At 39.9% G+C, this 12,889-nt stretch overlaps 1 protein-coding gene across 3 annotated transcripts in view; it reads left to right on the top strand.

The window, feature by feature from the left end:
- The window catches only part of CIB2 (calcium and integrin binding family member 2), a 123,750-nt gene extending 112,514 nt beyond the window's left edge, over positions 1-11,236 (top strand). For all 3 annotated transcript variants that reach the window (XM_033921110.1, XM_033921108.1, XM_033921109.1), the window contains one exon: positions 9,711-11,236. In XM_033921110.1, coding sequence (XP_033777001.1) covers positions 9,711-9,732 — 22 coding nt within the window. In that variant the 3' untranslated portion in view covers positions 9,733-11,236. The remainder of the gene's footprint in view (positions 1-9,710) is intronic.
- Positions 11,237-12,889: the final 1,653 nt, after the last annotated feature.

Genomic DNA, 12,889 nt, shown 5'->3' with positions numbered 1-12,889 from the left:
ATCTAAGCGGTTTTTACAATCAGGTGCTCAAGCATTTTCCCTCTCTGTCCCGGTGGGCTCACAATCTATCTAACGTACCTGGGGCTATGGAGGATTAAGTGACTTGCCCAGGGTCACAAGGAGCAGCGCAGGGTTTGAACCCACAACCCCAGGGTGCTGAGGCTGTAGCTCTAACCTCTGCGCCACACACTCCATCCACTGACAACTCCTAGGAGTAATCTTGCAGCTGTAGCATTAGGGTTCACTGCACCATTTTGAACCTGGTACTGGTAGGTGCAGGAGTGACTGGAGATCAGTTGGGGGTGGTGTATGTATGAAGGACAATTATAGAGACCACCCCCGGCAAAAGAAAAGATGTGATAGTAGTAAAGGCTGCAACATAAGCAATATCAGCAACTCATTTCTTAGTATTGCAACGGAAAGTGAAACGAAACAAAAATCCAAACGAAAAAGGAGATTATCGCTGAAAAATAGCTGGAAAGCGATGACCACAAATGCTCGCAGTCTAAGCAACAAAGTTCATGATCTGCAAGCCCTGATATTAGAGGCAGATCTAGATATTGTCGCTATCACAGAGACATGGTTCAGTGAATCACATGGATGGGATGCAAACATACCAGGATATAATCTTTTTAGGAAGGACAGAGATGGTCAAAAAGGTGGAGGAGTAGCACTCTATGTAAAAATCAATATCCAAGCGACCGAAATGCAAGGGACCTGGGGAGAGGAAGAAGCAATATGGATTGCTCTGAAAAGAGAAGATGGAACTTCTATCTATGTGGGTGTAGTCTACAGACCTCCGACTCAATCACAGCAAATTGATAAGGATCTGATTGTGGACATCTGCTGTTGGGAGATTTCAACCTGCCGGATGCGGACTGGAATGTTCCGTCTGCAGAATCGGAAAGAAATAGGGAGATTGTGGATGTCTTTCAAGAGGCTCTGCTCAGACAAATGGTGACAGAACCCACAAGGGAAAAAGCGATATTGGATCTGGTCCTCACAAATGGAGAGAGTATCTCTAATGTTCGAGTGGGTGCTCACCTGGGAAGTAGCGATCATCAAACGGTTTGGTTTGATATAACGGCTAAAGTGGAGAGCGGCCACACGATACTTAAAGTCCTAGATTTCAAACGTACGGACTTTAATTCTATGGGAGAGTACCTGAAGAAAGAGCTGTTAGGATGGGAGGACATAACAGAAGTGGAAAGACAGTGGTCTAAGCTAAAAGGAGCGATAAAAATGGCTACGGACGTTTATGTAAAGAAAATCAATAAAAACAAGAGAAAAAGAAAGCCGATATGGTTCTCCAACCTAGTGGCTGAGAAAATAAAGGCGAAAGAGTTGGCGTTTGTGAAATATAAAAAACCCCATGAAGAGGAGAGCAGAAAGGACTACAGGGTGAAACTGAAAGAAGTCAAGAGAGAGATACGTTTGGCGAAAGCACAGGCGGAAGAACAAATGGCTAAAAATGTAAAAAAGAGAGAGAAAAATTTTTTCAGATATATTAGTGAAAGGAGGAAGATGAAAACTGGAATTGCTAGGCTAAAAGATGCTGGGAACCAATATGTGGAAAGTGATGAGGAGAAAGCGAATGTGCTAAACAAATACTTCTGTTCTGTGTTCACAGAAGAAAATCCTGGAGAAGGACCGAAATTGTCTAGCAAAGTTACATGAGAAAATGGAGTAGATTCTGCGCCGTTCACAGAGGAGGGTGTTTATGAGCAACTTGAAGCAGGAAACTACAGGCCGGTGAGCCTCACTTCAGTTGTTGGAAAAATAATGGAAGTTTTGCTGAAAGAAAGGATAGTGTACTTCCTTGAATCTAATGGGTTAGAGGATCCAAGGCAACATGGCTTTACAAAAGGTAAATGAACCTGATTGAATTTTTTGATTGGGTGACCAGAGAGCTGGATCGAAGACATATGCTAGATGTAATTTACTTGAATTTCAGCAAAGCCTTTGATACAGTTCCTCACAGGAGGCTGTTGAACAAACTTGAAGGGCTGAAGTTAGGACCCAAAGTGGTGAACTGGGTCAGAAACTGGCTGTCAGACAGACGCCAGAGAGTTGTGGTTAATGGAAGTCGCTCAAAGGAAGGAAAGGTGAGTAGTGGAGTCCCTGAGGGATCAGTGCTGGGGCCAATCCTGTTCAATATGTTTGTGAGTGACATTGCTGAAGGGTTAGAAGGAAAAGTGTGCCTTTTTGCAGATGATACCAAGATTTGTAACAGAGACCGAAGAGGGAGTGGAAAATATGAAAAAGGATCTGCAAAAGTTAGAGGAATGGTCTAATGTCTGGCAACTAAATTTCAATGCAAAGAAATGCAGAGTAATGCATTTGGGGATTAATAATCGGAAGGAACCGTATATGCTTGGAGGAGAGAAGCTGATATGCACGGACGGGGAGAGGGACCTTGGGGTGATAGTGTCCGAAGATCTAAAGGCGAAAAAACAGTGTGACAAGGCAGTGGCTGCTGCCAGAAGGATGCTGGGCTGTATAAAGAGAGGCGTAGTCAGTAGAAGGAAGAAGGTGTTGATGCCCCTGTACAGGTCATTGGTAAGGCCCCACTTGGAGTATTGTGTTCAATTTTGGAGACCGTATCTGGCGAAGGACGTAAGAAGATTTGAGGCGGTCCAGAGGAGGGCGACGAAAATGATAGGAGGCTTGCGCCAGAAGACGTATGAGGAGAGACTGGAAGCCCTGAATATGTATACCCTAGAGGAAAGGAGAGACAGGGGAGATATGATTCAGACGTTCAAATACTTGAAGGGTATTAACGTAGAACAAAATCTTTTTCAGAGAAAGGAAAATGGTAAAACCAGAGGACATAATTTGAGGTTGAGGGGTGGTAGATTCAAAGGCAATGTTAGGAAGTTCTACTTTACGGAGAGGGTGGTGGATGCCTGGAATGCGCTCCCGAGAGAGGTGGTGGAGAGTAAAACTGTGACTGAGTTCAAAGAAGCGTGGGATGAACTCAAAGGATCTAGAATCAGAAAATAAGATATTGATTTTTACATAGAGAGCTACTCCTCCACCTTTTTGACCATCTCTGTCCTTCCTAAAAAGATTATATCCCGGTATGCTTGCATCCCATCCATGTGATTCACTGGACCATGTCTCTGTGATAGCGACAATATCTAGATCTTCCTCTAACATCAGGGCTTGCAGATCATGAACTTTGTTGCTTAGACTGCAAGCATTTGTGGTCATCGTTTTTCAGCTATTTTTCAGCGATAATCTCCTTTTTCGTATGGATTTTTGTTTCATTTCATTTTCCGTTGCAATACTAAGAAATGAGTTGCTGATATTGTTTATGTTGCAATCTTTACTACTATCACATCTTTTCTTTTGCCGGGGGTGGTCTCTATAATTGTCCTTCATACATACACCACCCCCACTTTCTAGTTTAAATGCCTAGAAACATATTGTCTAAATTTCTCTGCAAGGTTTCTTTTTCCTGCTGTAGTAATAAGTAGCCCATCAGTGCAATAGAGCTTCTTGTCCTTCCATGCATTTCCCTATCCTCCTATGTAGTTCAAGTTTCAAGTTTATTAGCATTTGATGAATCGCTTATATAAAATTTCTAAGCGATGTACAGTTTAAAAGCCACCAGGTGGTGGTCTCACATACAATTTGAACGGGTTAATCGTAAGACAAACAATATAAATCAATTGGCATTATAAGAATTGAAATAGAAACAAACATGAATGAGTAGGAAAGGAGGGAAAAGTTACAATATCATTATCTGTTGAAGTTTACATAAAAGGGAAAACACAATAAGGAAGGAAGGGGATTGGTGAGTTTAATGGTCACAACAAAGTATAAAAAATCAGGGTCTGCCATGTTACGTATCAAATGCGTCTTGAAATAGAAAGGTTTTTAAAATTTTCTTAAAAGATAAGAGATCTTTTTCATTTCTAATATAGTTTGGTAGGGAATTCCATAATGTAGGGGCCACAACGGAAAATATATCATTTCTTCTTGTACCGATAATTTTCAAGGAGGGAATTGATAATAAATTTGAAGAGGATGAAGCCTTCTTGATGACACCAGGCTTTGAGCCATCTATTAAAGTCCTCTGTGTTTTTCATTCTTTGCTCTCCCTTTCCATATGCAGGCAGTATTTCAGAAAAAGCTAAAGTCTTTACAAAAGGTTTCAAGCCCTCACCAAGCTCTCGAAAAGCTTTCTGTGCTGCAAGTGTGGAGTTGTTGGCCATGTCATTTGTTCCCAGATGGATAACAACATCAGTGTTAAAATCCTTAGTTTCTTCCTTAATTATAGTCTGTATTTGCCTGGAACTCCTGGTAGCTGAGGATTCTGGAAGACATTACACTATTTTGGTCTCTTCGCCTTGTGTTCCAAGGTTAATGCCTCTGATGATGGAATCCCCCAACAGTAATAGTTTTCTGTTTTTGGCTTTTTTATTTGTGCTTAGGGTGCGTTTGTTCTCTTGAGTTACCTTCATTGGTTCCAGTCCCACCTTCCTTCTGTTTTCTTGAGTATTGCAGTGCACTAGTGGAGCGAAGGAATTCTGTAGAGGCAATATTAGCGAAGGTGGATGTTTCTGTGTTACATGTCGCAGTCTTCCTGAGCCTACTGTGACCCATTTATTCCTGGGCTGTTTTATTCTTTGAGGTAGAGGTGGTAAGTTGGTATGATTTTGTGGAGTGATGGAAGCTGCTTTAATTGTATTCAATTCCTGTTTAAGTTTGCAGAGCTCCTCCTTAATACTAGGAAGTTTAAGACAGATGGGACAAGCCTTAAGCCTCCAAATAGTATGTCTTGGAATTAAAGCACCACAGTGATTGCATAGAATAAAGGTCATCTTGATTGGTTGTGAAGTGACTTGATTTGAGTAGTTCTGATTATTTGGGTCTCTATATATGAAAAGTGGTCCCTGGGGTTGGTGGGACTATAAGTCTTACCCTTATTCCTATGAAGGGAAAGAGGAAATACGATTTAACAAAGGAAAGAGAAGGGTTTATTTTTTTGTGTTTTTTTGTTTTTTTTAAGTAAGAAATAGGGAGGAAGAGAAGATAAATTAAGCAGATATAATGCTGGAAAACAGTGAAAAGAGCAGAATATGAAATGCTGAGCAACTTAGCTTTTAGAAGTTCACAGGGCAGACTTGTTCACAGCACTGTCCCAAAGATAACGCAGTTAACCTTAGTAGTAAATCAGAGCCCCTCCCTTCTCCAGCTAATCAGCACACACAATGGCTAAAAACTAGTAAGTCAGTAATACAGGCTCTATACCAATCAGTGGCTATCATAAAACACAGGATTTTAAACAGAAATGCAGGCTCTATGCCAAATCAGTGGCTACCCTAAAACATAGGATTTTCCCTACTTTAGTTACCCTGTGCCACTGGCACCAAGATTTAATTAGAGTTAATATAAGTCTTACCCTTATTCTTATGAAGAGGAAGAGGAAATAAGATTTAACAGAGGAATGAGAGGGGTTTATTTTTTGTGTTGGTTTTTTTTTAAGTAAGAAACAAGGAGGAGGAGAAGATAAATTAAGCAGATATAATGCTGGAAAACAGTGAAAAGAGCAGAATATGAAATGCTGAGTAACTTAGCTTTTAGAAGTTCACAGGGCAGACTTGTACACAGCATTGCTATTTAATGTGCATTACTGGACAAATATTGTACATCATTTTCAAAAGAGAAAAATGTCTAAAAAATGGCATACAGTGAGTGACATTTGGATATTTTATTTTCTAAACACAGTTTTTAGACTGTATGTTATGCTGTTAGTCTGAAGTGCGTCTAAATCTCAAGGGAGTGTGTTGGGGTGTATATCTCTTCCCCTCACCTCGTTTTTAGAGGGTCTTGGGAGATTTTTCTCCTTTTTTGGGGGTATATTTCAGGCAGGATTAGGGCAGGCTTATGATTTACACATTTTTCTGCAATAATGTAACATTTTCTCTACTGAATTTTTAAACATATTTCCCAAAATGTCCAAAATCGGATTTAGCATCATATTGAAAATGCCCCTTCTTTATTAATAACTATCCCTTCAGTTCTCATAACTTACACATTTGCATTAAATGCTTTTTTTAAAAAAAAAACAACCTATAAGTGAAATGCAAGGTACGTATATCTACCTTGGTGGACATAAACAAGAGTGATAACAATATTCAGGGCCCTTTTACTAAGCTGTGGTAAAAAGTGGCCTTCAAACAAAAAAAAGCAAGCGAGATGTCCAAATCAATCGAAAATATTGTTTATTAATGTCAAAAGTTTAAAACCTAAGTTCCCAACAGGGATCCCAGTTTTGGGACTCTGGACATGTCTTCCTCAAGGGACAAACAAATAACTAATGCCCGGGTAATTCTTTTACTGCCTCGCAATGGCCTTACTATGTCCTTACGTGGGTCATTCCTGCATACTAAGGCCATTTTTATCACCATGGTAAAAGGGCTGATATTTCTATTTTCCCTATTAATGGCCACACCCCAATTTTCTCATTAGCACATGGACATTAGCGCCTGAGCCCTACCAGCATCCATTATCCAGGTAGTAAGGGCTCATGCACTAAACATGTGCTAAGCACTTAGCACACATAAAACGCCCACAGTGCTAAAAAATAAATTTTATTTTTTAGCGCATGGTACTTCCAAAAATTACCACAGGACACCTCTGAATGCCTCTGGTAAGCCATTTTGTTTGCTGCAATAAGCATGCATTAATTCTTACTGCAGCTTAGTAAAAGGACTCTTTTATTTTTTTAGAGGCTTTCAGAGTAGAGAGTTGCGCGGGGAGTAGAGAGTTGTATCTGTTAGGCATTTAACATTACTAACTGAAAATCCTTCTGTAGTACCACTTAATATGAGTTCCTCCTTGTCAGGAGCGTCAATGAGTCCCCTTGAATGGACTCCTCCCCTTCACCCAGTATCAAGTGATAGTAGGAATATAAACCCTACTATTTCCAACGGACAAGTGGTATCCTCCACTCAGACTAATAAGTTAGTTTTTACTGAAATACCTAAATCACTGAATTTTTCAGGTGGAGTGGAGGAAAATCCACTAGCGGAGGAAGCACAGGATATTACTCTTAAGGATTTGTGGTTAGGTATTTCTAGAGTTGAAGGTCAACGACGAAACAAATGCTGGATTTCTCAGTCTGTTTCTCATAAATTAGAAAATGTGGATTCCAATTTGAATTGTTTGGATAAATGATTAAACGTTATGGAAACTCAATGTAATAATAATAATAAATTTATTTTTGTATAATAATAACTTTATTTTTGTATACCGCAGTACCACAAACAGTTCAGAGCGGTTTACAGTGTAAGAGACTGTACATTTACAGCGAAGATACAATGCGAACTGTACTTATTCAGTAAAGGTATTTATACAGCAAAGAAACAGTGTAGATTTACCATGCCGGAGACTGTACATATACAGCAGAGATATGTATATAGTGGTGAGGCAGTGCGAGAGGCATTATTAAGAACAAAGCAGTGTACAAAACCAATGCAGGGTGGTGAATGTCAGGAAGACAACTAGTATCAGTTATAGGATGGTAGTATTTGATTATTTGGTAATGGGGGAGGTTACAGAAATTTGTCATAGAGGAAAGATTTGAGAGATTTCCTGAAGGATGAGTAAGATGGGGCAGATGAGATGAGGGTGGTCAGGCAGTTTGTCCATCTGCCAGCTTGGTAAGAGAGAGTTCTATTGAAGAATCTTTTGTAGGTGCATCCCTTTGGGGAAGGGTAGGTAAACAGGTTAGCATTACGCGTGCGAGTGGTTCCAGGGAACACGAAGTGGTGAGACAGATAAATCGGGGATAAGCCAGTTAAGGTTTTGAAGCTGAGACAGGCGAATTTGAAGATGACTCTCACTTCTATTGGCAATCAGTGCAGTTTTCTATAATAAGGGGTGATGTGGTCTGACTTTTTGAGGCCAAAGATTAGGCGGACCGCGGTGTTTTGGATGTCTCAGTCGCTGGATGGTTTTCTTGTAGGAGCCTATATAAATTATATTACAGTAATCCAGTGTGCTTAGGATTAGGGATTGGACCAGCAATCTGAAGTAGGGGAAGTCGAAGTAATGTTTGATGGTACGGAGTTTCCAGAGGGTATAAAAGCATTTTTTGACCTGGGTGTTGGTGTGGTCTTCGAAGGTCAGGCAGTGGTCTAGGATGACTCCAAGGATTTTGATGGTGGGGTTAATAGGATAAGTTAGGCCGTTGAGTTGTAAGGTGGTGTTCGTTAATTTGTGGTTGGGACTTGCTAGGAAGAGTTTGGTCTTTTCTGGATTTAGTTTCAGTTTGGACTGAGTGGTCCAGTGTTCGACCATAGTAAGTATTGATGAGATGTGTTGTTCTGTTTCTTGCGAGAATGAGTGGATGGGGATGACAATTGTGATGTCATCTGCGTACATGTAGGATTTCAACTTTCGGTTAGATAACATGTGTCCCAGTGAAGTCATGTAGATATTGAATAGAGAAGGTGATAGGGGGGAGCCTTGTGGAACACCACAGGGGTTGGACCAGATGTGGGAGTAGGTTCCCTCGTTGTGTACTTGGTAGGTAATATACTTCAAGCTGTCTCGGTATCTGTTGTTAAAGATTCTACAGCGATACATTCTAAATTGGAATCTATGGAAAATATGTATAGAGTGAGAAATCTCCACTTGGTCAATTTCCCAGTAATTCACCTGCTATCACCTGAAATTCTATTGAGGAAATTTTTTAAAGAAATACTGGGATTGGCTAATGCGGAGAATTTTCCAATTAATAATTACTATTATATTCCTCAAAAAAAAATAGAATCTGCCTAGGAGGTGGACCACTTGGTCACAACTGAAATTAATCTGACTGAATTTTTGGATGTGATTCAGAGTCGATCCACCCTGGTGATAACATGCATGAGTGAGATAGATAAGATGTTAATAATGAAACTTTATTTCAAAAATAGGTTAATGAAATTTTGTGGGGATTTGGTTAGGATTTTTCCGGATGTATCTAGAGCTACTCAATTAAGGAAGAAAGAGTTTTTGAAATTAAAAGTAAGAGTTTTGGCTCTAGAGGCATCTTTTTACCTGAAATTTCCATGTAAATGTTTAGTCAAGATAAAGGATATTGAATATGTTTTTTTGGGATCCCATTCAATTACAACAGTTTTTAGTTGCTAGAGAATAGAAATGAGTTTAATTTTCCTTTAAGCTTCATTGCTGAGAAAAAGAGGAGAAAATTAGAATCCCTAACAAATAAGGAATGATTCAAGGTTCACTAGGTTGAACTGAGAATTATTTCTTTTTTTTTTTTTTCTTAAAATTTGTTGTTGAATTTGTATCATGTCTCCCCATAAAAGTGGGCTTAAAAAGGAATTATGTATGTATGATTGATTATGTATTGTTTATGAGATTCCCTTTTTTCCTTTGAGTTATTGGATATTGTAAGTATTCAAAATTATAATTTAAAAGAATTTAAGCACAAAATGCCTCAAAATTAATGTGAAAACAGCCAATTTACAGACAATGAAATACATATGTTTTTACATACATATGTTAAAGTTTACAAGCCAAAAAGACTTCCAGCACAAATACCTGGGAATGATCCATAAACAAACTGACCTTTTTTCCATGCACATTCTTATCTGCCAACTTATCTTTAAAATAGCGCAAACTTGTCAATACTGAACATCACTTTGCTTACAGTAACTTAATGCCATGGTCTTTTTTCCCCCCCACAGCACCTTTCACATCAGAATCTGAGGACGAGGACTCCTGCGGATGAACTGCTCTTATGCTGTGTTGGTCCAGTCTCTCTGAATCTCAGGCACTTTTGAGGCTATTTTTGGTCCTCTAGAGCTATAACTTTACAGAAGTCGGCAAAAAAAAAAAATGAAATAAAAACTGAACCGTCTCTCCACCTTACAGGGAAGAAGACATATCCAAGGTCTCTAAGAGGTCCTGGCAGTGTCACCTTGGTGGTGGACAGGACACTGGTATTCAGGGAAACAGGAGGGGATTTTTTTTGTAACTGCCAGAATGCTAAAAGACATATTTCCCTGTCATTTTTGTAACTATGACAAATTTCCATATTGTCTTTCAAAGCAAAAAAAAAGAAAAAAAAAAAAAAGAAAGGAAGCAAGAAACAAAGAAAATGAACCTACGTTGGATTTTGCTGAAGTTATTCCTTGAAAGAAAGCACAGGCCTTAAAAGTGGAGTTTTTCTCTATTGCTGTGTGACACAATTGATGTGAATGCATGAATATAATTGTGACTTAAAAGGACTTTGGTACGATCAAGTTCATAGCACTAAGGATTATTGTATATTGGGTACATCATGATTTTTTTTTCTTCCTCAGAACACATCAGGTTGTTGGATTTGGCGCTTAACCATCTTCCAGTATTTTATGGGTTGCCATTCGTAAAGAAACAGAAATTCATTCCTTTTGCCTGTTTGCTAACCCGCGTTGGATCACGGAGAAGTTGGGGAATGCTATAGCAGGCGTAATTAATAACCGTTGGGGTGTTCATAGCACTTCCAAGAAGGCAGCCATACTGTTAACATAGAGCATTGATTGCAACTACACGTTAAAACGTCATGGCTGACAATGCAATTAGCTACATCTCCAAGGATGCAACTAATTGTATAGGGTTATAGTATCTGCCAGTTTAGCACTGAGGCCTGGATTCTCCAACCGGCACTAATTTTGTAGGCACCCGTAGGCACCCATACCTCCAGTAAAAACGCCATCCAAATGGCGTTTTTAACTGAGAAGTGAGGTACATACCAGCACCTAGAAAATCAGTGCTGAAATCATGCCTACATAGGGACTTTAGGCCACCGAATGCCAAAGTAGGCATAGCCAGCACCGGAAGTGGCATTAGGTGGCCTAAAGCGCCTAGATAGGTGTGATTCACACAAAGATAGGTGGCAGAAATGTAGGCCTAGAATACCCTGGCCTACAATTCCGGCACATGTCTTCTGCATCAGTGCAGTTCCAAAACTGGTGCCGATATGTGACTTGACATGCGATCAGCGGCCGTTTTTAAGGTGGCTGCCCGATATCGGCCCCGGTTTGACAAACTGGGCCTAAAATGCAGTCTCTGTTAACTGCAAGATACACTCCCTGCCGTACAATGCCCTTAACAGAATGTTCCTCATTAGGTGTTTAATGTGGCAGTCAATATTACATTACCGTACATTCTGACTTGTATTCCGCCAAAAACATTTACGAGTTCATGGCGGATAACAATATATTTCTATTAACAGGAACAAACCCAGTTAAACTTAATGCAATGACAAATGTTCAAACAAAGCCTCGCTAGCGACTGCCGCACGGCAACAGCCCTGAAGCCCTTTAAATCTCTATGGGCTTCGGGGCCGTTACCGCAGCGGCCCGCGCTAAACGGCTTCGTAAAAGAGGCCCTAACCGTAGAAGATGATAAATTTCAAGATAAAATTTTTTTAAAAATAAGAATATCTTTAAAAGTTTTCTGAAAACAGTACAGTGACCTACTGATCTTGTTAAAATAGGGAGAGCGTTCCAAATGAAAGGAGCCTGATAAAAGAAGGATGCCTTCCATTGAACAAATGATCTAATTGTCTTTGGAGGGAAATTGAAGAAAGAATTGCTTCCGTACAATATGACCTGATCTTCCTGCTAGTAATGAAATCAATTCCGCTAAATAATATGGCACCTGGCCATATAGAATATTAAAAATCATAATACAAAGCTTAAAATAAATCCTTGCATTTACTGGCAAACAATATAATTTAATGAAATATGGTGTAATTCTATCATATTTAGAGATGGAAAAAATTATTCTCACCGTAGTACTCTGCACAGTTTGTAATCTTTTCAACAATCATTTAGCACATCCTAAATAAACAATGTTATAAGGGGCCACTGAAAAGTTCTCAGTCCAACCAACAAAGTTGGGGCAGTCTCCGCTGAGGGCTATACACTTACCCTCCCCCCCCTTTTAAAAAGAGGAATTCTGACCGTTGGAGCAGCGCAGAGCATTCAGCGCGCCAGCTGATGCTAAAAACCTCTTGCACGGTTTTGTAAAAGGGGGAGTTAGCTCAGTGATTTTTCCACTTTTTTTTTTTTGTTCCGTTGGAAAAATATGGCGCGAAAAAAATCAGAGAATCGCTGGACTAAGTCTATGGCCCTCGATGGAGACTGCCTCAGCTTTGTTGGTTGGGCTGAGAACTTTTCAGCGGCCCCCCTCGTACAGTAGTCTATCTGGGAAAGAATAAGCGATTGAACCGCTAGGACAAAAACTGACTTGCCATAATATTTCCAAACTACCCGTAATTTCCTTAAAAGAAAAAAATGTATTTTTTTTACTAACCAGATTAATTTGATGCTCCAAGCTCAACATGTGCTAACAGTTAACACGGTGTCATGCTATTAGCAAATGGTAAATGCCACATTAAACACCTACAACAGCTGAGTAAATAAGCCACAATATTTGCTCTGCAGAAGGCAAAAAAAAAAATAAAAAAAGCACAACTAAGACAGAACTTGTGCAATGTGTATATGTTCTCCAATTGGCTTAAAAAGGTGACCTGTCAAATATGTGCACGACAATTGCGCCCGAGAAATGCACCTCAACAACTGCATGCATGACAAATGGGAGACGACCCGTCAAATGTGCCCCGACGGTGGATGCTATTTTTGTTTTTGATGTGTTATGAAGTAACCCTCTTTTTTGAGGGGGGCCCCCCCACTACACTTAAAACATTCACTTGTTATCTAGTGTTAGGGTCAGGTTTACATATGGGTATGGAAACCCTTTACTTAAGTGGATATCTGGAAGGCCCTGATTTGCTCAGACTCCTCAGGCCCCGTCCCTTGGGAGGGGCTTGAGGCACCTCAAGCCCCTCCCATAGGAGGCTGAGCAAATCAGGGCCTTC

Source organism: Geotrypetes seraphini, chromosome 14, assembly GCF_902459505.1.
Source record: "Geotrypetes seraphini chromosome 14, aGeoSer1.1, whole genome shotgun sequence".
Taxonomy (NCBI): domain Eukaryota; kingdom Metazoa; phylum Chordata; class Amphibia; order Gymnophiona; family Dermophiidae; genus Geotrypetes; species Geotrypetes seraphini.
The sequence above is the reverse complement of the archived record's forward strand: the minus strand, read 5'-3'. Positions and strand labels throughout refer to the sequence as shown.